Below are 24309 nucleotides of genomic sequence, written 5' to 3'. Positions count from 1 at the left end.
GGCCAGGAAAGGCCTCTTACCTAAGGTAATGTTCAAGAGGAGGGTCAAAGGAAGCTGAAAGATGTAGAAGTGGAGGAATCTGAGACTTGGGGGACAACCAGGTCAAAGGCAAGGAGGTGGAAGATAGCAAGTTGAGCATGAACAACAGGAAGTAGGTAAATATGACTGGGCTATAAAAGTATGAAAATAAATCCTAAGAAGGCAAGGGGTTTAAATGCCAAACAGAGGAATTTTAATTTGACCCTGGAGGTGATGGGGACCTACTGGAGTTTATAGAGTGGGGGAATGACATGGCCAGACCTTCGTTTAAGGAAAATCACATTGATGTCTCTGTAAAGTAGGGAGATGCAAGAATGAGGCGGCCATTACACTACACTCCTGTGGTGGTTCAGAATTGTCATTCTCTCTTCATTTCAATGCCATTCATATGCTGCTGCTGAGAATATCTGAGCATATTCATGGCCAAGAAACTAAACTGTTTTATATGGTAATTTTCTAAGAATGTACCATGCATGCTAAACCTCTCTAGATGGTAATTATTCTGTTTTCTTTTGTATTTGAGAAGTAATTACCATTGAGAAGTATTTTTTTTGCATTTGTATATTTTATATTGTATGTTCTATAATATAATTTTTACAGGAATATGGGACTTGAAAGACCAGTTTCCAAAAAATGGGCAAAGTAGACTTGTCATGGAAAGAGCCATTCACACCCAGAGAGAGAACAATGGAGATTGAAGGTAGAGCAAAGTATAATATTTTCACCTTTTTCTTGTTGTTATTTATTTTTTCTTTTTCATTTTTTCCCTTTTGATCTGATTTTTCTTGCACAGCATGACAAATATGGAAATATGTTTAGAAAAATTGCATGTTTAACCTCTATCAGATTGCTTGCTGCTTAGGAGAGGGAGGAGGGAGGAGGAAGAGAGAAAAATTTGGGAACACAATGTTTTGCAAAGGTGGATGTTGAAAACTATCTTTGCATGTATTCGGAAAAAGAAAAAGAAATAGAAAAGAATGGGCAAAATGTTGCCACGCCTAAAGTTTACCTGAATTCAAAGCTCTAACTAGTCAGGGTGATTGAGGTTTGTTCCAATGTATCTAAATCCGGATGGCAGTGGGTGATGGGTACTTTGGTCCAAGATACCATGGACAGCAGCATAGGAACAACTGGGCCCAGAATTATATAATAGTAACTAAATCAGGAGGTTCCTATTGTTTTCTTCTCCTTTGCCATACCTCTCTTCCCATAAGTGAGCTCTCCTCTCTGGCATTGCTCAGCTCCACTCTGTTCTCCCATCTCTATCAGAGACTTCAGCAGCTGCAGCTTGACAATGTTCAAGGGGCTCTGTCTCCTTTCCTCTGTTGAATTTGTCTCCAGAAGTTGACTTGAGGGGGTGTTTGGGTTCTGTCTGAATCTATATTGAAAATAGAAATCTACCTATATTTCCGATCCTGACTCATTCTGTGCCCCTCTTCAAGTTCTGTTTATATGGTGATGCCATAGTAACAGCGATGGCACAATTGAACATCTCTCCATCTTCTGCTTAAACAATTCATTTGTGGAACTCGCTTTTTTTTTTAAATGCAGTCAAGGTGAAATCTTTTGTGTAGCATCAGTAAACTTGAAAGGTTCAAGGAAGGGTTCTGAGGATCATACTGGGAACAGGAAACATGTGGTGACATGGAAGGAACAAGGCGACTTACAAACCGAGTTGGAGCAAGGCAACTTATTGATTCTTCGAAGTTTAAAACACATCTCTGGGACAGAAAAGCTGCCGAGGTGATAAAGAAAAATGAAGCATTATTCATAATAGGGGAGCAAAATGACAGGGCTAGAATAAAGACTTGGCTTCCAGAGACCTGAGACCCCACAAAGAAGTTACACTTGGAGGGAAGTGGCTTAAAACCCCAAGTGTTTACATTGCCACATGCTCCTTCTCCTAAAAATGGAGTGTGGAAACAGGGTGACACAAGGGTGGGGATCTCGTTTTAAGAAAAGACCTGAGAACAGGCTCTCTCTAAAAATCCCAACTCTGTCTTAGGTTGAGGAAAAAGGAAACAAGTATTGGGCATTTTTTCCTCCCTGGATCCTCTCATGGATCCTGTGGGATCTAGGTGATGGGGTCACTTAGTGGATAGAGCAGCTAAATTCAAAACATGCCTCAGACATAAGGTGTATCACTTAAGTACTCAGTTTCTCCATTTGTAAAATGGGGATAACAATAGCATCTACTTCACAGGGTTGTGGTGCAGCTTGAATGAAATAACATATATAAAAGTGCTTTATGATCTTTAGCCAAAGAGGAAGGAAGTTTAGTCTGTACTTGTCTCAGAAGGCTATGAGTTCTGTAACATAAAAAAGTTGAAGTAGCAATAGACTTGGAAAACCAGAATTCAAATCCTGCCTCAGATGATCCTAGGCAAACTGCTTGACCATTGCCTACCTCAGTTTCTCCATTTGTAAAAAAATGGCAACAATAATAGTACCTTTCTTTCTGGTTTGTTGTATAAAATGTGACAGAATATATAAAGTTCTTTGCACATCATAAAGTCCTCTCTGAATGCGAGGTGCTATGATGATGATGGTTGTGATGATGAGGGTTGGCTTTCTAGACACTGAAAATGTGCTTCTGTCAAAGATAAAAAGAAAAAATAAATAAAACAGATTGGAGTGGGGAAAAAAAAGATATGAGTGAGCTGAGCCAAACGACTGAATCATGGGTATTTTTTTTCACAGCTGTCCTGGGTTCTCAGCTGTCTCTCGCTGTGGTTCTCTTTCAGGATGGCAGCGAGAAGAAGGCCGTTTTTTCTATTATTATGCATTTCACACTCTCTTACTGGTGAGTAATTTCTGTTTCTTTGGGGATAGCTCCAACAGGGAATGGTATCCAGAAACCATCAACTCATTGGAAAAGATCCATTCCCACAGACAGTCTCAGTCTTCTTTGAAGCTCAAAGTGATTTCTTTCACTGACAAAAGCAGGTTTCCAGTCACCAGAAAGCTTTTGCCCGATCGGCAAAAGGAGGTTAGATAGTGTTTGTCCCTATCTGCCATGAGACTAGAAACTGGTAATAACTGAAACCACCAGTGAATTAATAATGTAGGCGCAAAAACTGTATTTATGAACAGAAGACCTGAGATTGGTGGTCTTGGGTAATCCATTCACTGAGTCTCCATCTTCTCAGTTCTTCAAATGGGAATAGTTATGATCATAGCTCATCATGGGATGATGGGATGAAATGAGATTATGACTGTCAAGTGTTTAGTGACCATAAAGCCTTCCATCAATGAAAGCTCTTGTTAATGTGACCCAGAATACTTGGGTATGCAAGGAAAGCCGGTGACAGTAAACACCAAAGGGTATAAACAATGTGATGAGAGCCTTTGAACTGAGCACATAGAAAAATCCTATCGAAACACCTCCCAAGCAAAGTGCATTAGCACTAGGACTCGATGCACCCTACTGCTGAGATCATTGATTCACCATCCCCTTCCCATCTTCTGGCCCAAATTGGCTATGGGGAAAGAACATGTTTATTTCTTAGTGGGCTTAGGGAAAAGAAGCCATCTTATAAGTTGAGGGGTGGAGAGGTTTGTAATATAGGGCAGAAGTTCTCTCAGTCCCAGACAGTTATCCCTCTAGGATTATTTTTTCTGAGGGCAACTTTTCCTTCTAGCCTCAGTCCTTGGTTGCTGATGCAAAGTCTCTTGTAGTTGGGAGCTCTGTTTGAAACTCTGATGTATAAATAGCAAGAATATTTTAAAATAAGCCAAAAATGCTCATTCTTGAAATATATATGAATGAAATATATATATATATATATATATACATATGACATGTATATATATATATGTATATATATGAATAAAATGTATGATGTGCATTATGCCCCACAAAATGCTATTGCCCTTCATTTTTTAAAATGGCCAAAATGACAACACTATGTTACTATATCCAACGATGACTGATCAGACCAATGCGAGCTCAGAATGCTCTGCCACAAGTCAGACAAATTGTCCCTATGAACATTTGGGGAAACTGCTAATTTTGTGTATTTTGCATTTCCTCTGGAATAATTCAATTCTGCTTCACTAATAGAGCATAGCACCTTCTCTGATGAGGGCACACCATCCCGGGCCAGTGCCTCCCATGTCATACAATCAATTCTAAAGTACTTGAGAGACCTTGAGAGTGTCCTTATATCTCTTTTCCTTATGAGCGCTTGCCTTATGTCAGCTCTCCATAAGGTAATTTTTTTTGGCAAGCATACATTTGGCATTCAAACATTGTGGCCAGCCCAGCAGAGTTGTGCCCTCTGCAGCGGAGCTGGAATGCTGGGCAGACTAGTCTGAGAAAGAACCTTGGTGTCTGGTTCCTTATCCTGCTGGGCGATCTTCAGAATTTTCCTAAATTACGACCAATTTGGTTTCCCAGAGAAATGTCAATTTCATGATGGCAAGCTTGGCCGGGTTCTGGACAATGGCCTTTCGAGCTTTCCCAGTCACCAACGGGATGAATCAAGGCTGGATGCTCGATCCCATGATTTTTAGCATGATGTCTTCAGCCATGTTGTCAAACACAATGAGGACAAATACGGGATCAAAGTCAGCTACCATACTGATAAATGGAAGTAATGACATCTTCCTTATCTCCCTTCCAGAAATGTAAAATCAATGAAACAACAGATAAGAAAACACTTTGAGACAGAAAAAAAGTAAAAGTTCTATACATATGCAAAATAGCTAACTATTATTAGGATATATTAAATTCTATTCCATTACATAGTTAAGGAATAAGATGATCTGATTAATAAAATTTCCTAATAGATACTGTCTTATCATATATACTGTACATAAGTGAGCACTTGCCAAAGTTTCAGCAATAAAATATTTTAGAATATTCCCTTGCCCCCATCACTCCCTATTTTACAGAAGCAGGTAGGTGGTATGGTGAGCCTGAAGTCAGGAAGACAAGAGAACAAATCTAGCATCAGACACTAGTCATGTCACTCTAGACAACTCCCTTAACCTCAGTTGTAAAATATAGATAATAATGCCTTCCGCCTGGAATTATGAAGATTAAAGGAAATATTTGCAAAATGCTTAACACAGACACTTAATAAAGATTCATTTCCCATCCTTTCTTATATTATTAGTACCTTGGAGAAAAGACTTCTTTTGTTTTGCCTTTGTGTCCTCAGTGCCTAGCGAACATAGAGGATTCTTACTAAATGTTTGGTAAATTCCATAAAATGCCATTCAGTCGTAGGTGATTCAGAAGATACTCCACTGAATTGGTGAATGTTGGAGTGTCCATCATGTGCAGTCTCTAGCTCATAATCCAAAGGACAATGGAAAGATACATGATAGGCATAAACAGGCAGCAGCTTGTTACTAAGAAAAGATTTGCATGCAAGAAGTGAGATAAAAGAGATTATGGAAGATCCATCTGACCAGAAAAGGATGTGGGCTAGTGAGAATGGGAGTCAGCAGATGGACAGCTCAAGCAGAATACCCAAGATACTAAAAGAAGAAAATCTCCAGGGGGTTAGCTAGGACTTCTATTAGAGATTTGTGGGAAAACATGGATAAGAATTATGCAAAGAGGACAATGGCAAGAGGACCCCACGTTGCAGATCTTTCAAAGCAGACCATTGAATAATATAATATTTAAAACATCATGACTATTGTTAGATGAAAGTTTTTGTGTGTGGGTGATCTCCAAGGACTTTCTCTCCCTCTTCTAAATCTCTGTTGTTCTTCAGTCAAATTCTGTCCAAGTCCCATGGAATTGGTTTTAAACCAAACATCGTCCATAAAGTTCTAAATGCACAAGTTCTAGATGCCCTATAATATGTTTGATCTTGACTTTTTTTCAGAAGAAAAAACCAAAGTAGAACTTTTTCAACATCCTCTTAGATTTTTGTTTTAACTCTCCTTATAACTGAAATGAGGATAGTAATGGCTTTCTCTGTCGAGTAAATGAGTTGAATACCAATGTCAGGGATCTCGAGATTCAAGGGATCAGTTTGATGGATTAGAAAGGGAAGGGGGAAAGAGGAGGAAGTGTAGCAGAGGCAAGACAATATAAACATGGAATCAGGAGACTTAAGGAACAATGAAAAAGAGTCTGTGGTATGTCATAATGACTGATCTTTGTTAACTTTTATACTATGTATTTAAACAGAGCGAATGAAAAGTCATGCCCCAAAACTCATCTTTCTTAATGTTTGTCCTACCCTATGCAATGTAGAAACTCAACCAGTGCATAATAGAGTAGCAATTCACTTTGGTCATTCAATTAAAGAGATTTATTTTCTCCCAAAATAACAAGTTCTCTAAAAGGCTGGAAGAAGGAATGGTGATCACATAAAATAACACAAACAACAAAACCATTCCACATTCACTAGTAAACATAGAAGATCGTCCCACCATCATCTATCTCTTCATGTCATTTTTAGATGTCACTCGGGTTACTTGAGAGGTAATATGAAATGAGCATTGGCAATCCAGCTCTAGGGAGTTGGAGGACCCAGGTTTAAATCCCAGTCCTGTTATTTTGCTGATCACATGAGCTTGAATAAATTGATTTATGTCTCAAAATCTTAGTTTCTTCTCATATAACACAGCGGGGTTAGATTATACAATTTCCAATTCTAGACCCTAGAAATTAAAAATCAAGTTTCCACAATTATATCTGGAGATTTTTAGTGCTGGAAGCTTTTTTCCCAAAAAATTCCTTTATGGAATTCCAGACTGGTAATGAAATGACAAGGTGAGCTGTCCTTGTGTTCTACCCTACATTTTCAGCCTCTCCTTCAGTTGTGTAGAGAAAGCAGGTCTGTATATTTACCTTAGAGGACATCTAGGTTCAAGAATGTTCGTGCTGTATCTGAAAGTTCAACTAATATTTAACTTAAGTCAAGACAAAACGAAACCCAGACTAACCTGGATATCTGTAATTCAAGGTGATTCAAGACTGTACCTGCCAGAGAATATAAATATACTGTAGGACTTGGAAGCCATAGAGGAAAAACAGAGAAGCCTTGTTCATTAATTCCATGAATATTTATTACACACTGTTCACAAGGCTCAAGCAGGCCATTACGATTCCCAGACCTTTTGTAGGGAGAGCATAGATTTAGAGAAACATGGGATAGAATGAAGGAATAGAGAAATAGAAAAATTGAAGAGATGGTGAAATGGAAAAAGGGTGGAAGGAAAAAATAAGGAGCAACACAATAAGGACATGCAAGATGTTTGGGTCCAAAGTTTTCCAGCTGGATTGCCTTTTGTCGAGTTGGATGAGTTCAGCTCATCCTAGGATACCTCAGTACAATGCTCTGCTATAAGTTGATCAAGACCATGGTACTTTGGTGCTGTCCTTGGTGGTAAAGAGAGTCAGGGTATGAAATCATTAGTTGAAAATACATGAATATGCCACTAAGTGATGCAGTAAATAGAATACTAGCCCTGGAGTCAAGGACCTGAATTCAAATCCAGACTCAAACACAAGTTATATTACTCTGGGCAAGATTGCCTCAAAAAAAATGCATGCATGTAATACTGAGCAAGAGAACATTCTAAGACACTATGATGTAGCATAATATGGTGAAAAGAGGGCAAGCTTTGGAATCAGGGCACCTGGGTTCAAATCGTGTCTCTGCTAATTACTATCTATTTGACTTTGGTCAAATCATCTCTAGACCTCATCTAAAGCATGTGACCTAGGAAGGAACTTAGCTTAAAAAGGCCATTTTCCCCCCATATTCAGGACCATTTCTAGTCATCCTGATCCATATCTGGCCATTGGATACAGATGGCTCTGCAGGGGAAAGGTGACCTTGAACAGCCCTCCCTCACTTAAATCCAATTCACTTGCATGTCATGACCTGATGTCATGGTTCTCCTTGAGAACAAAGGACAAAAAATCACCTCTCTAGAGCTCATCTAAAACATGTACTAGCTGGCCTTTAAAAATCCCTCCAATTCTAGGCTATAACCAACCATCAGATAGGCCAGAAACCATCTCAGAGGGAATGTTACAGTTCATTGGGAGTTAAAATCGGTTAAACTATGAGAGCCCAGCATTATTTTTAGGGCAGAAATCTTCTCTTAGCCCTTAAGGGTATCACACATGTGGGTCTAAAGACTGATTAATTGTGAGCAAGAATGAAATGATCAGAAGTTTTTGAATAGAATGTATCCTGGGCAATACGCAATAGAAAAGAGAGTCAAGCCCAAAATATTGGGCCCAGGGAAGCATGACAAGAAGGGCAGTTGGCTCAAGTCCCAAGGTGCCTAAGAAGAAATAGGCATTCAAATATCACAGATGAAAATAATATTGAATCACACTACAATGTCTAAAAGGACATTTGATGGCTTTGTAGATAACTATTAAACAGTGACATAAAGATTGTACCAATTCTATCAGCATTCTACTAGCACAAGCTTCTCTTGCCCTCAGCTGTGCTAGGATCACTGTTAACAATAGGGGCATCCCATCTGTATGAGAAGGGTGGCACAAAATGTCCTGAAAGCCATATCTTCACTCCACATATGACAAGAGGAAGAAAAAAACCTCAAAGTCTATCTAATCTCATAATCTCATGAAAGGGAGGCTTTCTCGGGGAAAGGCTTTTGTTTACATCTTACAAAAGATATTTGTCCATAGTGGAGACATTCTAGAAAAAATATGCATGATTTCTACTCTTCCCCCTCCTTTCCCTCTCCTCTCCCTTTCCTTTCTTCATTCTCTCCACCTTTTCTTCCTCCCTCTCCTCTCCCTTTCCTTTCTTCATTCTCTCCACCTTTTCTTCCTCCCTCTCCTCTCCCTTTCCTTTCTTCATTCTCTCCACCTTTTCTCCCTCCCGCTCTCATTTTTCTCCCTCTTTCTTATCATTTCCTCCTCTTCCCTTTCTCTCATTCTTTGTCTCTCTGTGTGCGTCCTTGTCTCTCCCTCCCTCTCTTTTCTTTCCTCCTTCCCTCTCTCCCTCCTCCTTCTTACTCTCCCTCATTCTTTGTCTCTCTGTGTCCCTGTCCCTCCCTCTCTCTTCTTCCCTCCTTCTCTCTCTCATCTTCTCTCTGTTTCTCTCTTCTTACTCTCCCTCATTCTTTGTCTCTTTCTGTATGTCCCTGTCTCTTCCTCCCTTTCTCTTCTTTCCTCCTTCCCTCTCTCATCTTTTCTCTCTCTTTCCCTCCCCTTCTTACTCTCCCTCATTCTTTGTCTCTCTGTGTCCCTGTCCCTTCCTCTCTTTTCTTCCCTCCTTCTCTCTCTCATCTTCTCTCTCTATTTCTCTCTTCTTACTCTCCCTCATTCTCTGTCTCTGTTTCTCCCTTTTTTTCTCTCCTCCCCTCTGTCCCTCTTCCTTCTTCTCTCCATCCTTCTCCCCCCCTCTCTCTTCTACCTCTCTTTTCTTCCCTTCTTCCTTCCCCCTCCATCTTAAAGCAAACCTATGTATATACCAAATAATGCTTATCTCTTATTCATTCATATATTTATTTTGTTAATACTATGCATTAAACTGAAAAGAAAATTTTAATTTTTAATTTTTAATTTTATTTTTTTCTGAGGCTGGGGTTAAGTGACTTGCTCAGGGTCACACAGCTAGGAAGTGTTAAGTGTCTGAGAACAGATTTGAACTCGGGTCCTCCTGAATTCAGGGCTGGTGCTCTATCTACTGCTCCACCTAGCTGCCCCTGAAAATTTTAATTTGGAAATAAATAATAATGCCTTCTCTTATGTGAAGCTTAAACTGTTCTGTCCCAGGTGCTAAGAATTTGGGGACAGGAGGAGAGGGAAGAGTGAGAAAATAGAAAGAGAGGGGTTTAAGAAGTCTTTGACTCTGCTGCCCCAAGAATTCCTCTGAGAGCTTGACCTGCTTTTCCTTGCAGGTTGTTTGATGGAGGCTGGCTTCATTTCTGCTTTTCTCCCCAATAATGGTAATGATTTGGCCATGGTGGATACGTACCCTTGGATAGTTTCTCTGCAGGATTCACAATACACTCCTTTGACTTTAGGATGCATCCTAAATGAGTTCTGGATCCTAAGCATCGCTTCCCGCTTTCAGAACAGGCCAGTATCAGCTGTTTTCCTTATTCCTACACTTGATCTACAGATAGTTACAAGGATCTGGAAAGGGACAGGGAAGGGATTGGAGATGGGGAGAGGAAAAGCCAGAGAGTGCTTAAAGACGGTCTGTTGGCTCTTTTCAACACTGAGATGATTCAAGGCAATTCCAATAGACTTGTGGCGGAGAGAGCCACATGCACCCAGAGAGAGGACTGAATGTGGATCAAAGCATAGCATTTTCGCCTTTTTTGTTGTTTGCTTAGTTTTTATTTTCTTTCTCATTTTTTCTTCTTTTTGATCTGATTTTTCTTGCACAGCATGATGAATGTTGGAATATGTTTACAAGAATTGCACCTATTTAACCTATTGGATTACTTGCTATTTAAGTGAAGAGGGGGAGGGAAGGAGAAAATTTTAGAACACCAGGTTTTGCAAGGATGAATGCTGAAAACTATCTTTACATGCATTTCGAAAAATCAAAAGCTATTACTTTTAATTTAAAAAAAAAAAGAGACAGTCTGGGGCATTGGGCCCATCCTCTGTCTGGAGATCACAGTTCATCTCTGATCTTTGGCGACAGGAATTTGACAGATTCAACCCTTCTCATACCACACAGCATGCTGAGTTCTAAAAATCTTCAGCCTCTAAAGGCTTGACTCAGCGAGAGTTGGTTGAGTTATTTTTGTTTTGTTTTGTTTTGAACCTGCCATGGGAAATCTAATAACTAGGCCAATTGAAAAAAATGAAATTCTACCTGAATTCTGGAGAGAATGCTTTAATGATAAAAAAGCACAGGAAGATGCTACTTCTTCCTTATTGGTTCAGGACCACTTCCCTTTGATGTCATCATTATTACTTTTGATTAGTGAACAATGTGAGAAATCAGGTTTCTGATCCAGGAGAAATGGAAACAAGTTAGATGTCCCCTAGCACCTGTGAAGATACTTTCCCTCCCTCCCTGCTTCCTCACCCACTATTACTAGCCAACAATGAGATTAAGTTTTTGGAAGAGTAGGTTCCTCCCTCCTCCCTTTCCTCTCCCCTACAGAGACACCAAACAAGGAGATTACTATCATTCTCTATAAAGTTGTTATTCATTCATTTGAAAAACTTTTATTAAGCTCCTATCATGTATCAAGCATGTGACACACAAAGACATTAACGAAATAGCTCTTGATCCCAAAGGGTTTCTATTCTATTGGGAAAGACCAATATATGTAGATAAACACAATATATACATAGAAAATAGCACTAACAACTGGAGAAACCAAAAAAGGCTTCTTGTACAAGGTGGCATCTGAGCGGAGTCTGGAGGGGAGCTGAGGATATTAAGAGGCTAAGAGATGACTCAGTAGATTCAGCACCAAGCCAAGAGCTGAGTTCAAATGTAGTTCAGAACCTACCTGTGAGATTCTGGGCAAGTTACTTCACTCTATGTGCCTCAGTTTCCTCACCTGTAAAATGAGCTGGAAAAGGAAATGGCCAACCATTTCTTTGAGTCTTTGCCAAGAAATCCCCATATGGAATCATGGAGAGTCAGTCAGACATGACTGAACACGGTGAAGGGGAGAGTTATTTCCATAACCACAGAGAGAATTTATTTTTCTTGACTGAACCTATGTGTTAACAACATCTTTGTTTATCCTTTTCTCTTTTCCCATTGGTGAGGGGGGGAAATGGGGGTAGAAAGGAGGAAAAACTAATTCTATTTTTTTTTTAAGCAATGCCATGTTCAGGGAATATAAAGCAGCTCAATCTTGGCTAGAACACAGTGTCAGAGGGGATGTGTTGTGTAATCAGTGATTAAACCCAGGGATTCTTGGGTTTGCCAACGAGAAGCCTGCTCTGTTCAATGTTGCTTCCCTTTTGTCCTTGGCACCAGGATCTTGTCCCCACAGAGCAAAGCTTAGGGTGTGTATGGAGTGGGGGGCACAGTGTGTGTTGGGGAGCAAATTGGGGTGCAGTGTATGTGGGGGAGAGATGGTGGCTTCCCTTCTTCCTGGCTGTCAGTGGAGAAGCTCCCCCAGGTATTTCTGGCTCATTACCTGCTTTGTTTCTCTCCAGGAAGTCGGTTTTGGCACTGGTGGGTATCACAGACATGAATGCCAGGAGAAGAACCCAGCCAGAGTATCTCATCACTGTCATTCTCAGACACGAGGACTTTAATTCCATGACCATGGAGAATAACATTGCTCTCCTGAAGACCTACACAGCCATAGAGTTCAATGACCAAGTTCAACCCATCTGCTTCCCCAACAGGAACCTGGCCCCAGGAATCCTGGAGAACTGCTGGGTGTCAGGATGGCTTCACACTGCTGCAGTTAATGCCTTTATTCTAATAAAGGAGGGTGTGTGTTGGAAATGGGCTTTACTTGCACGATGCTCTCAATGTTATCTTAATTATCCCTGCCACTTACAGCAAAAAAAAACAAAAAAAGTTGGGCTGGAAACCTAGCCGGTGGCTCAGTGGATATAGATCACTGGGCCTGGAATCAGTTCAAATCTGGCCTCAGACATTAACTGTGTAACTCTGAGCCAGTCACTTCACCCTGTCTGCCTCAGTTTTCTCATCTGTCAAATGAGCTGGAGAGGAAAATGGCAAACTGCTCCAGTATCTCTGCCAAGAAAACCCCAAATGGGATTCAGACAGGACTGAACAATAGCAAGAAACTTACACACATACACATTAAACAAAAGGGGGCATGTGGGGCTGGTAGTTTCTTGGAAAAAGCCCAGTTTTTCTTTAGCTAGGTGTCTCCATGGATAGAGCCCTGGGCTTGGAATCAGAAAGCCTTGAGCTCATTTTAGCAAGCTGTGTGAGCCTGGCAATGGGGATAATAATAGGATCTATTTCACAGGGATTTTGGGAGGATAAAATAAAATATTTTAAGTGCTCTATAAATGCTATCAATATCATTAATATTAATGTTACTAGTTCATAAATACAGGCCCATACAGTTCCTTAAATGCTGATTTCTTCCTATCCCAAGTTGATTCCAGTATTCCTGAAAATTGGTATCAACTGATAGGAAAAGGAGTTGATTGCCCCTTCAACTCCCCCAAGCTGATGTCAGTATTCTCTTAGATAAGCTATCCTAGAAGACCATGTCAAGCAAAAAGCACCAAATGTGGTGCTGTTCCAGGCAGAGGCCTTGGGCTCAAATTCTAATTGCATTCCTTGCTAGAAAAGAGTTTGAAAGATTGAAAGTGACATTCCCCATTCCCTGCTATTTTAGCATCTTTATTCAGATAGTCTCAGCAAAGAAGGAGGCATTTGTGTTAATGTGTACTGGGCTTGCTTTTTCATGGTCCAGAATAGAAAGAGAATGAAGATGGGCGTCCTAAGGAAGCTCCCGGTGGAGGAAGTGTGGCCCTGTTCCTTAAAAAGACCCTGGGGGACTGCTTGCTACAGCGCTAAGGAAGAGAACAATATCTTTGGATGCTTGGTAAGAAAAAAACAGAGGGAAGCATGGAATTTAAGAATATTGGGGGGAGCTGTGGGCCACATTAAATCACTTGACACATTTTTTTGTTTAAAATGATTGATGACTGGCATCCTTGAGGGACCTCAACTCAAGTGAATGAAATGAGCCTTTGTGAAGAGCCTCCAATGTATTGGGTGCTGGATTGAACTTTAGCAGACTTAATCTCAGTCAAATGAACTTGTTTTTATCCAACTTAATGTCCTCCAACCGCTTTAAATGTAGAATTGCAATATTTCATTTCTGTGGGGACTAAACTTTCTTTTTTAAAAAAATATAGGTCTTTATCACCTGTTTAGGTGCTTCAATAGCTATAAGGCTAAGTTTGGAGTCAGGAAAATCAAGTTCAAATCTTCCCTTGGAGACTTAATAGTTACGTGCCCCAGCTCTCAGCCTCAGTTTCATCACCTGTAAAATGAAGGGGTCAGAACCAATGACCTCCAAGATCTGCAATCCCACAAGTCTTCCTAAATAAAGTCTCCCTAATTGTACCACAAATCATGCTTATTCTCAAGGCTGCGTGGGTTCTTGGCTTATTAAAACTTTAATCAGATTTTCCTTCTAAATAACATTCAGAAATCCTAAATGGAAACCACAGCTAGGTCCCAATTAGTTCAAGTAATAAATCCTTCCAGCAGTTGAAAGCATTTGAATTGATAATTACATAAAATATGGTATGGAATCCAGCTCACTGGAATTATGGAGTATTGTTTCACTTCTCAGAGACTAATTTTTCTTTTGAATAGTATTTTTTCCAAATATATGTAAAGACAAATTTTAACATTCATATATTTAAATTCTAATTTCAAAATATTCTATCTTCCTCCTCTGCCCAAGACGGTAAGCAATTTGATATAGGTTATATATGTGCAATCAGGTAAAACATATTTTCATATTAGTCATAATGTAAAAGAAGAAACAGACCAAAAAATTAAAGTAAAAATAGTATGCTTTGATCCACATTCAGATTTCATCGTTTCTTTGTCTGGAGGTGGCTAGAATTTTTTATGAGTTCTTTGGAATTGTCTTGGATCACTGTATTGCTTAGAATAGCTTATTCAGTCATAGTTGATTATCACACAATGCTGTTACTGTTTACAATGATGATCTGGTTCTGTTCTCTTCACTCTACATCAGTTCATGTAAATCTTTCCATGTTTTTCCTAAAATCTACCTACTCATCATTTCTTATAGCACAGTAGTATTCCATTACATTCATATACCACAATTTGTTCAGCTATTTCCTAATTGATGGGCAAGGGATTCACTATCAGAACTAATTTGACCTATCTACATTTTAAGGAGAAAAGATGTCAGACATTCAAATTAAGGAGATAATTTTACAACCCAGACATAACGTTATGAGACTCCTCCAAGGAGGGAAAGGCTTTTTTGTTGAGCATGATACTTGAGAGAGCCTTTCTGGATGATAGAAGTTCCAAAAGGCACAGGGGAAGAAGAACTCTATTACAGGAGTGAGCAGCAGAGCAAAGGCAGGAGAAATAAAGGTCATCTATAGGGAAAAGCAGAAAGCCGGTCTGGCTAAAAGGCAGGCTGTATCCCTTTATATTTATCATTATATTGCCCTCCTCACAACTTCATCTAATAGATAACACAAATCCTTATTGCTTCCAAACTAAGCTTCAGAGAGAGAAAGTGATTTTGCCCTTTGGACACATATGTGGGAAGGAGACCTGAATCAGGTCCATCAACCCCCCCAATCTCTGACAACACAGGACGAAATCAGGAAGATCAGAGTTGAAATTCAACTTCAGATACTTAATAGTTGTATGATTCTGAGCAAGTCACTTAGCTCTGTCTGCCTCAGTTTCCTTCTCTTGAAAACAAATGATTAAAAAAAACCACGGATGATTAGTTAACATATGCAAAACTCTTTGCAAAATTTAAAATGATATGTAAATACTAACTTGTTCCTGGTTTGTATTTGAGGGGACACACAGAATGAGCATGTGGACTTAGGGAAATATCTAGTCAAGCTATGGATATATAACATGCACGAACAGTGTAAAGTGAAATAATGCTAAAGTAATAGATTATAGAGGACCAGAAACATGGGACTAAGGGGTCTGCATTTAGCCCAGAACAACAGGGAGTCACCGAAAGTTATTGAGCTGGAGTTACAATATCAAACCTCTGCTTTAGGAAGATTTGAATTGGAGAGGGAAAATTCTGGAGGCAGGAAGATTCAGGAGACAACCTGAGATAAACATTTTAGTTATTGGCCATTCAAATCTTCTCTATCGAATAAATGACTTTATTTAGCAAATTTGTCAGAACTAAAATTAGGGGGTTCTGAAAAGTTGACATCTGAAAAACATTTGAATAAAATTTTCTAGTTGGTCCCAGATAGGATGAGTCTCCCAACCTGTAAGTCAAGCAATCCCATTTTGACGATAAAAAGCATGGACTCCGGTTTCACAAAGAGTGTTTTAAGTCACAGGGAATGAGGTCATTCAAAGCTGTCCTCACATTCCCAGTTCCAAGGTATTTTTGGCAAGTCTCTTTTTAACACTTCTTTTCCCCTTGCCAAAGCATTCATTCATGCCATCCATGTAGAATAAAATAAATCACCACCATCAAACTGATTAAAAGGAGACAGCGTTTTGTTACAGGACTAAGTGGATCAGACAGGGGAGCAGAATAATTAGAGAGATGAAATTTTCCATTAATATCCAACTACGTATGAGCCAAGACAGAGGCATAGATTATTTAACAGGACAATTAAGATTCAATATAATCTGGGCTTTCAGGAATCATCTCTGAATTCCTTGGGGTGAGGGTGAGGGGCAGATTCTGCAAAGGATCATATAAGGTTAACCCTTTTAAGTGCCCAACCTTTTAATTGCCTTGGGTGGGGGGGGGAAGGTTGTGGAGGAGGGGGTTGTAGAATTTAATGGAAATATTTCCAAGATGGATACTTCTCTGTCTTCTTAAACAGAGTATAATGTACCAGGCCTAACCTTTTCTTGATTACTCAAGGTCATTGTTATAAATCATCAGCTATTATATTTAAAAACTGTAAAGAAAGCGCGAGACAGGATTGAATGAGCATGACTTGAGAAGTAGCCTTTTTTTTTCTATTGTAGCCCTCTTTTTAGTTATTTCTCTTGTTAAAATTGTGAAGGATCTGTTGTTAGATGACCACTTAGGCATTATAATATGGCTCCATTCCTAAAAAATTAGTAAATTCGAAGCTACCAAATGCGTTTGGTGATGTTTTCCTCTGATCAGAACAACAAACTCTCTATCACTCCTGTCTCTGTCTGTCTCCTCCCTTTTCCGCTCTGTCTCTGTCAGTCTTTCTGTCTCTCTCTACCTCTTTTTCTGTCTATCATTGTCTTTGTGTGTGTCTATGCTTGGTAAAATGAAAGGCAATCCAGTCAACACCACACATTGATTAAGCATTCACTGTGTGCACCACTGATTTTAAAGTCCAGCCTGAGTCTAAAGCCCTAGACGCCATTCCCTGGGATGGCAGCTGCATTAAAACGACGGTGACAGGGACTGCCCTCGCCGACGTGACTTTGCTGTCAGATCCCACAAGCCTCCCTCCCCACTGCAGGTTTTGTCATTTAATCTTAATTTGGAGCCTGTCAGTTTCTGTCAGAATTTGGTCACAGGCTCTTCCAAGCTCTTTGACTTTCAGCAGAATTCCAGAGAGACGGTGGGTTGGTTGGTTGCTGTCCCCCGTTCTCAAAAAGGAGCACGCACAATTCCGTGGCTGACGGTGGCTGATCGGTGCGCTCCGCATGCTCTACCACGGTCACAAATTGTCCATTCGAACATCTGCAATGGAGATGTCGCTAATCTGTGCATCTCCTTTTTCTTTTGGGGTTACTGTCCTTCTGCCTTGCTCTTGGAACACGGCACCTTCCTTGATGAGGGCATGCCCCGGTGTCCATGTCGGACAATCAATTCCAAACTTTTTCCAGAGTATTTTTATATCATTTCTTTCAGAAAAATACAGCATGGATCAATTTTATTCTCAGCTGAAGCTTATGAGTACATTTAGGGGTTGATTCTTTGTTGTCAAAGGGGAATAATGGCCAGTTGACAAGCCATTTTGGAAGCTTATAGGTTTTAGACAGTTTTTCCAGTAAAATCCAACAAGCATTTATTAGTCACATGCGGTATACAGGGCACTATGCAAAATGCTGAGGATATAAGAGGAAACATGCTCTACCAGCAAGATGACTTTTCCTATATAATTTTTTTAATATATAGGACTTTAAATCACACTTGCTTTTTTTTCTGAAGATGGAAGAATATAGTTGAATAAGTGTACTATAGTTAGTGGAGTCCTGCTGAAATAAAAATTAAATTGGCATTTGACTGTCGCTCTGGAATTGGCTGAAACTGAGTAGAAACCGAACAGGTCCTGTGTCTAACAGATACCACACTTCCCAAAATGTGAACGAGTCCTGCAAGGCCTTCAGGGAAGCATAGTTCAGAGACTCCTTAGTCTGAGAAAGCAACAGGCTGTTCTCATTAAACAAAAGGAAAATATGTTTAAAAACCAAAAAAAACTAGCTGGCGCCCTCCATTTCTGCCCTCCCCTTATGCAGCCTTATTCCGGCCATCTCTGAATTGGTATGAACCCCTAACTACAACTTAGACCCCCTGAGCTCCAATGGTCCACCAGCCTCGGCTGCCAAAGCAACTGAATTAGAGCCATCATGGCTACCCAGAAAAAAAAAAAAGTTTGAGATCAAGTGAAAAAAAAGTTTGAGATCTCGGTTGCCAGGGGTGATGGAGAGTCTGGTGGAAGCTTCCTTCTGGAAGCCCAGTTCTTAAGACAGCTGACTGTCAGGGGGCGCAGCGCGCCTCGAGGACGATGTTGTGGTTAGGGCGGGAATGTTCTGGCTTTGACATCCCAGCGGAGCCCCTTACTGCCCTCTGTGGGCCTGCAGCAAACCCCTCGGTTTCCCATCCGGGAGATTAGGAGGCTGGAGCACAGCCTCCACAACGGTTATGGAGGAAATTAGGCTGAGAGAGAAGCAGAGTGAGATTTTTTTTTTTTAAGAAAGGGAAAGCAACAATCTGAAATTCTGGAGAGAAATTCAAAAAAGTGGAAATACACGAGATTAAAGATCAAAGTTTTATGACTGGGAAAATCAAGCTCAGGGCCTTATATGACCCCAATCCCGCTCCCGGCGGGAAGGGCCTCGAGGACCGCGCGGGAGGGCGCGGGCTTCCGGGAGGGCTGAAGGCGTCTTTCCTTTTCCGCAGGGAGACCCGGGGAACCCCGTGATGTGCAGAGCGAAGGAGACCGGCCTGTGGGTCCTCAGCGGGATCCTGACCAAGGGGGGCGTGAGCTGCGGGGGGCCCTTCCTCTACACCAAGCTCTCTTACTACGGAGACTGGATTTCCAAGAGCATCACCGACGAAGGGGCCACTTTTTGCCCCGTCTTCAGCTGGGAAGAGCTGCCGTCCACGGCCTCGCCCGCAAGAGCCAAGCTGCAGAACGTCACGCTGCCCCAAGCCTTCTCCTTGCCACCGAAGTCTCCTCCGGGGAAGAGCCGACCAAAGACGCATAAAAAACATGGCCGCCTCAAGCTGCGGCCAGTGAAAACAGCCCCCGGCGGAGAGGAGGATTCTGGGAGTCCGGAAGTAGAGTCCCGACCGGACCAGGCGGAGAAGGGTCCCTTTATGGACAGCTCGGAGCCTGTCTATTACGACTACTACAGCGGGGAGGTCATGCCCATCGCGGGCCAGGCCGGCCCGGGTCAGGCTGGGCCGGTGACCTCTGCCCTGTGCACTCTGACCCTTCTCTTCGGGCACATGTGACCCAGGAGGGGCCGGCTGACCCGAGAAGTCTCCCTGGGCCTTTTTGACAGACGCTCCCTGCGCTCGGGCCACGCCGGGGACGCTCCCCAGGGCTTGTGGCTGAGGCTGCCGGACCGGAGCGCGCCCCCTGGTCCCTTGGAGACCCAAGCGCAGAGGAGCCGCCTTGTGGCCAATGTAACACTGAGACTTTATTACTAAAAGGGGGTTTGTTACTTTAATAGTTTGGGGGTTTTTGATCACAGAACTATCCATATTAATTTGTTTCATTTTCTTGATTATTAGGTCAAATTTCTCACAGGCCACTTTACAGCATAGCGCTTGTCTCCAGTAGGTTACTGGCCATCTTGACTTTATTCCAAGCCTTTCGGTATCCTTTTAAAGACATCTGGAGGGGAAAGAGAGCAAGTTATTAACCCTGAGCTTCCCTGGACGTCAGCTGGTTTATTGTTTGGCTGAGGCAATTGGGGTTAAGTGACTCCCCCCAGAGTCACAGCCAGGAAGTGGTGTTACGTGTCTGAGGGAAGATTTGAACTCGGACCCGACTTCAGCGCCCCCTGGCTGCCCCTGTTCAGCATGTTTGTTAACCGGTGTGGACCCCCCTTCAGATGCCATTTGGTACAAAACCCCCGCTTTTCTAGAAGGGGAAACTGAGACCCAGAGGTGATCTGCCCATTGTCCCAGAGGGAGAGTAAGCTGGGCTGAGCTGGAAAGAAGCCCTGGTCCATTCTAGCTCTTTCTCCTGAGCCTTTTCCCCCATCCAGCTCTGAGAACAGCCTCGTGGGATCCGTTTGCCAGAATTCCTTTAGAAAATTTTACCTGTGATTTACCCTTATGAGAAATGGGGCTCCCCACCCATGAGTGACATCTAGCTGGGAGGAAACTCTCTGAAAAGGGGAGAAGTCCCAGTTTGGGGCCACTTCTGCCCTTGTCCAGGGCTCCCATGAGGGCCTAGAGAGTGCCTGGGTCCTGGGGTATAGCCAGGCCAGCCCTCTAGCCCCCAGGCTCTCAGCCACGGCAGCCACGGCTCACAATTACTGCATCCATGGCTCACATGCTCACTGAATCCACAGCTCTCTCAGCCACGGCATCCACAGCTCACATGCTCACTGAAATCCACGGCTCTCACAGCCACGGCAGCCACGGCTCACACAACTACTGCATCCACGGCTCACATGCTCACTGAATCCACAGCTCACACAACTACTGCATCCACGGCTCACATGCTCACTGAAATCCACGGCTCTCTCAGCCACGGCATCCACGACTCACATGCTCACTGAATCCACGGCTCTCTCAGCCACGGCATCCACGACTCACATGCTCACTGAATCCACGGCTCTCTCAGCCACGGCATCCATGACTCACATACTCACTGAATCCACGGCTCACAAAAGTACTGCATCCACAGCTCACATGCTCACTGAAATCCACGGCTCTCTCAGCCACGGCATCCACGGCTCACATGCTCACTGAATCCACGGCTCACAAAAGCACTGCATCCACAGCTCACATGCTCACTGAATCCACGGCTCTCTCAGCCATGGCATCCACGGCTCACATGCTCACTGAATCCACGGCTCACAAAAGCACTGCATCCACAGCTCACATGCTCACTGAAATCCACGGCTCTCTCAGCCACGGCATCCACGACTCACATGCTCACTGAATCCACAGCTCTCTCAGCCACGGCATCCACGACTCACATGCTCACTGAATCCACAGCTCTCTCAGCCACGGCATCCACGACTCACATGCTCACTGAATCCACAGTTCTCTCAGCCACGGCATCCACGACTCACATGCTCACTGAATCAACGGCTCACAAAAGTACTGCATCCACAGCTCACATGCTCACTGAAATCCACAGCTCTCTCAGCCATGGCATCCACAGCTCACATGCTCACTGCATCCACGGCTTACTCTGCCTTCACATTCACGGCTCACACAACCACCACATCCAAGGCACTCTGCGAATGTTGCAGTGACCTTTAGTCGTGGGAAATCCCTTTCTACTTAAGGAAATCACCAGGCTGTTTTCAGTCTCTTTAGCATGAGCATAGGGGTTCCACTGTATTAATTTTTCTTCAAGGCATAAAGAGTACAGATAATATTATGTTTCATAATTTATACTAAAAATCCTGGAACTGGGGGACTGGGGCAAGGAAAGTGGAGGAAAGCTTTAAAAAAAAAAAAAAGCTGGAGCTGGAATCCAAATGCATGAAGGCATGTGCGGAACATCGTTTTAAAAAAGCAACAATCCCTTGGTAGAACTGGGCTTTGAGTGTTTTAATGTGTGCCGTGTGTGTGTGTGTGTGTGTGTGTGTGTGTGTGTGTGAGAAACAGGAAGTCCATGTGACTAGCCTCTGGTGTCCATGAGTGGGAATGATGTATAATAAGAGTAGACCTGAGAAGACTTGAGAGAATTTGTCCTAGAGCTAATGGGGACCACTGCTTTAGACTTGTACTCTGATGTGGGGCTCAGGAAGCTGGTGCAACAAGGGGCAGGTAAAAGGCTGTCTGTCTGTCTTACCTCTGCAATTTCCACCTTCCTCTCCCACGTTTTAATATTCTTTTCCAGCTCAAAGTTGGTAACTTTCTCATGGACATACATCATTACATGAGGCACTTTGTAAGTCGCTAGTTGCTTCCTCAATTTCTTATTCAAAACTTCTGCTTTGGCTCGGTCCTAAGGCAGGGAGATAAAAGAGAAAGCTCTCAAAGCTTTACCACTGTTCTTCCTATTACTGCCAACTGCCCTGTTCTATAGTACTTTCTTTGCAGGACTAAAATACTTTTTAATCTTTTGCTGTCTGTTTTCAAAAACGGAAAAATAGAATCTGCAACCTGTAGACCAGTGAGCTTGACTTTGATTCCTGGCAAATTCTAGAATGATTAATCGGAGGATGAGTTAGTGACCACCTAGGGGGAAAAAAAAACAGTTCTCATTCACAATCAAGAACATCAAGAAGCAGAGGGTCCAGAACCAGTGCATTTCCTTCATCAGGGTTTCTAAACAGATAGGCAGAGGGAGGGCTGGTGCTCCATATAGTTTGCTGAGAATTTAGCAAAACACTTGACAAGGCATCCCATGTGCTGCTTGTAGAAAATAGGCCACACAAGAGTAGAATGTACAGCCCCAGAATTCAGCAGTCACTGGTCCGATATCAGCTCAGCAAGAGGTCCTCAAGAAAGAGAGTGGTTCCAGCCTTGAGCTGTTTAATATTTTTATCAATTACTCCATGAAAGATCTGGATCCCATTTGTGGTGACCCAAAATTGACTATAGCCATAGTGGAAGAGAGTCAGGATCTAAGAGGTTGAAAATCTGATTAAATCTCACAGGATGAATTTAATAAATACAGAGTCTTATATTTGGGCTCAAAACACTGACCTTACAAGTCTAAGACACTAGACAAAGTTAAGATGGAAAGATGGGGAAGCTTGCAAGCTTGCAAGTGCACCAGTAATTAATAAATTGGGCAGCTGAAGAATAGTTTCTGGACTAAAGAAGCCAGATTTCTGCTGGGCACTGTCTGCACTGGTTAGGAGCTCAGGGCTAGGTGTTAGCTCAGAATGGACAGCCAAAGGAGGCTGACCTGCGTGGTGATGGTCAAGTCCCAGGAAGACTGGCTGAGGAACGCAGGATAATCAGCCTGGAGAAGAAGGGGCGCACGAGTACAAACATAGAAAGGATGAGGAGGCGAATGAGGAACGAGACTTGTTCTTTTTGGACCCAAACAGCAGAACCAGGCACTGTGGGTGGGAAGTTCTGGAGGCAGATTTTCTGTTGATATCAAGGAAAACTTCCTAAAAATTAGAGCAACCCATCAGGAGACTGGCTACCACCGGACAGAGCAGTACCCCCTCATCAGAGGCCAATGGAGAGGTACCCTCTCATCTCAAGCCAGAGTGGACAAGCGCCTGTAGGGCAGCCTGGAGTGGGAGCTTTTTCAAGGACAGCTGCTGAAACCCAACTGAAAAAGTGTGATACTTAAAGGGTATTTTAGCTTTTGGCAATATATGGCTTCCCTTCCTGATCTAGACAAAACATTTTTAGAAGACCATAGACTTAGAACTGGAAGGAAAATCAGAAATCACTTAAATTCAAGCTCATTTTACTTATGAGTAAACTGAGGCCCAATTAACTCTACAGCTCCCAGAGATAACAGGAGGAAGAGCAGCACTTGAATTCAAGACCCTCCTCAGCTGCTCTACTGCCATCACAGACCTACAGTATCTGCCACGATCTTACCTCTTCTGCTTGTATGGTTTCCCTCTCAATCTTCTCCAGGATCTCCTTCCTCAGGGAGATCTCTTTTTCTATGTCGCGGGTTGTGTCTGTTGCTCGCTGAAGCTTGCTCTAAAACAGGACGGTACACCACAGACAGTGAGCCAAGACACTCTCCCATAACTGTGGAGGAGAGGGAAGGCTCTCATCAAGAGGGTCTTCCTTATTCCAGGTCCTTCCAGATGGGGAGAGGGCCCTCAGCCATGGGCCATATGCCCAGCCTGCCCCAAAACCAAGCATGAAGAATGGCCAAAGACCTTTAAATGCCATTGCCTGCCTCTTATTAAAAATAAAAACTTCATATAAAACACAAACTTCATTCATCCAGAGTCAGCTGACTTGGAATTTGGGAGAGTTCAGGTGTAGACTGGGCTTAAATTTCTCTTTATATTACAAAAAAAAATGTCCTAGGAAAACTAATAGTATAAACAAATGTTTCAGCCAATAGAGAGGGGCACAATAGGGCACAGTCGTCAATCCAGAACTGAATTCAAGTCTAACCTTAAGACTTACTAGTTGTGTGACCCTAGACACGTCACTCAATCTCTGCCACAGTTTTCTTGACTGTAAAACGAGGAGCATAATAGCATTCACCTCTCAGGGTTGTGGATCTCAGGGGAAGGACACAATAAGATATTTATAAAGCATTTAGTACAG

General features: G+C 42.3%; 2 protein-coding genes across 4 annotated transcripts in view; one reads left to right on the top strand and one right to left on the bottom strand.

Moving 5' to 3' along the window:
* The first annotated feature begins 1586 nt into the window (after positions 1-1586).
* On the top strand, positions 1587-19635 carry PRSS54 (serine protease 54). 3 transcript variants are annotated; one of them, XM_074285902.1, is made up of 6 exons: positions 1587-1782; positions 2784-2842; positions 9898-10078; positions 12140-12395; positions 13390-13521; positions 18808-19635. In XM_074285902.1, exons 2-6 carry the CDS (start codon positions 2785-2787, stop codon positions 19363-19365), a joined length of 1185 nt encoding a protein of 394 aa, XP_074142003.1. In that variant the 5' UTR covers positions 1587-1782; position 2784; the 3' UTR covers positions 19366-19635. The 3 variants fall into 3 exon arrangements, with proteins under 3 accessions (XP_074142003.1, XP_074142001.1, XP_074142002.1); XM_074285900.1 differs by having other exon boundaries at positions 1596-1782; positions 2740-2842; XM_074285901.1 differs by lacking the exon at positions 9898-10078 and having other exon boundaries at positions 1596-1782.
* The window catches only part of CFAP263 (cilia and flagella associated protein 263), a 32680-nt gene continuing 27923 nt past the window's right edge, over positions 19553-24309 (bottom strand). Inside the window, exons 7-9 of the mRNA XM_074285904.1 lie at positions 23617-23724; positions 21896-22051; positions 19553-19750 (exon numbers count right to left, since the gene is read on the bottom strand). Of these exons, the coding sequence (XP_074142005.1) occupies positions 19670-19750; positions 21896-22051; positions 23617-23724 (345 nt within the window). The 3' untranslated portion in view covers positions 19553-19669. The remainder of the gene's footprint in view (positions 19751-21895; positions 22052-23616; positions 23725-24309) is intronic.

This window comes from Sminthopsis crassicaudata, chromosome 2 (genome assembly GCF_048593235.1).
Source record: "Sminthopsis crassicaudata isolate SCR6 chromosome 2, ASM4859323v1, whole genome shotgun sequence".
Classification (NCBI taxonomy): domain Eukaryota; kingdom Metazoa; phylum Chordata; class Mammalia; order Dasyuromorphia; family Dasyuridae; genus Sminthopsis; species Sminthopsis crassicaudata.
The sequence above is the reverse complement of the archived record's forward strand: the minus strand, read 5'-3'. Positions and strand labels throughout refer to the sequence as shown.

Excerpts from the sequence above, each read along its gene's own strand:
- PRSS54 (XM_074285900.1), top strand. The coding sequence starts at position 1,684 with ATGGAAGGAACAAGGCGACTTACAAACCGAGTTGGAGCAAGGCAACTT. Across the intron at positions 2,843-9,897 it reads CATTTCACACTCTCTTACTG|GTTGTTTGATGGAGGCTGGC; the intron begins GTGAGTAATTTC and ends TTTTCCTTGCAG. Across the intron at positions 12,396-13,389 it reads GATGGCTTCACACTGCTGCA|AATAGAAAGAGAATGAAGAT; the intron begins GTTAATGCCTTT and ends TTCATGGTCCAG.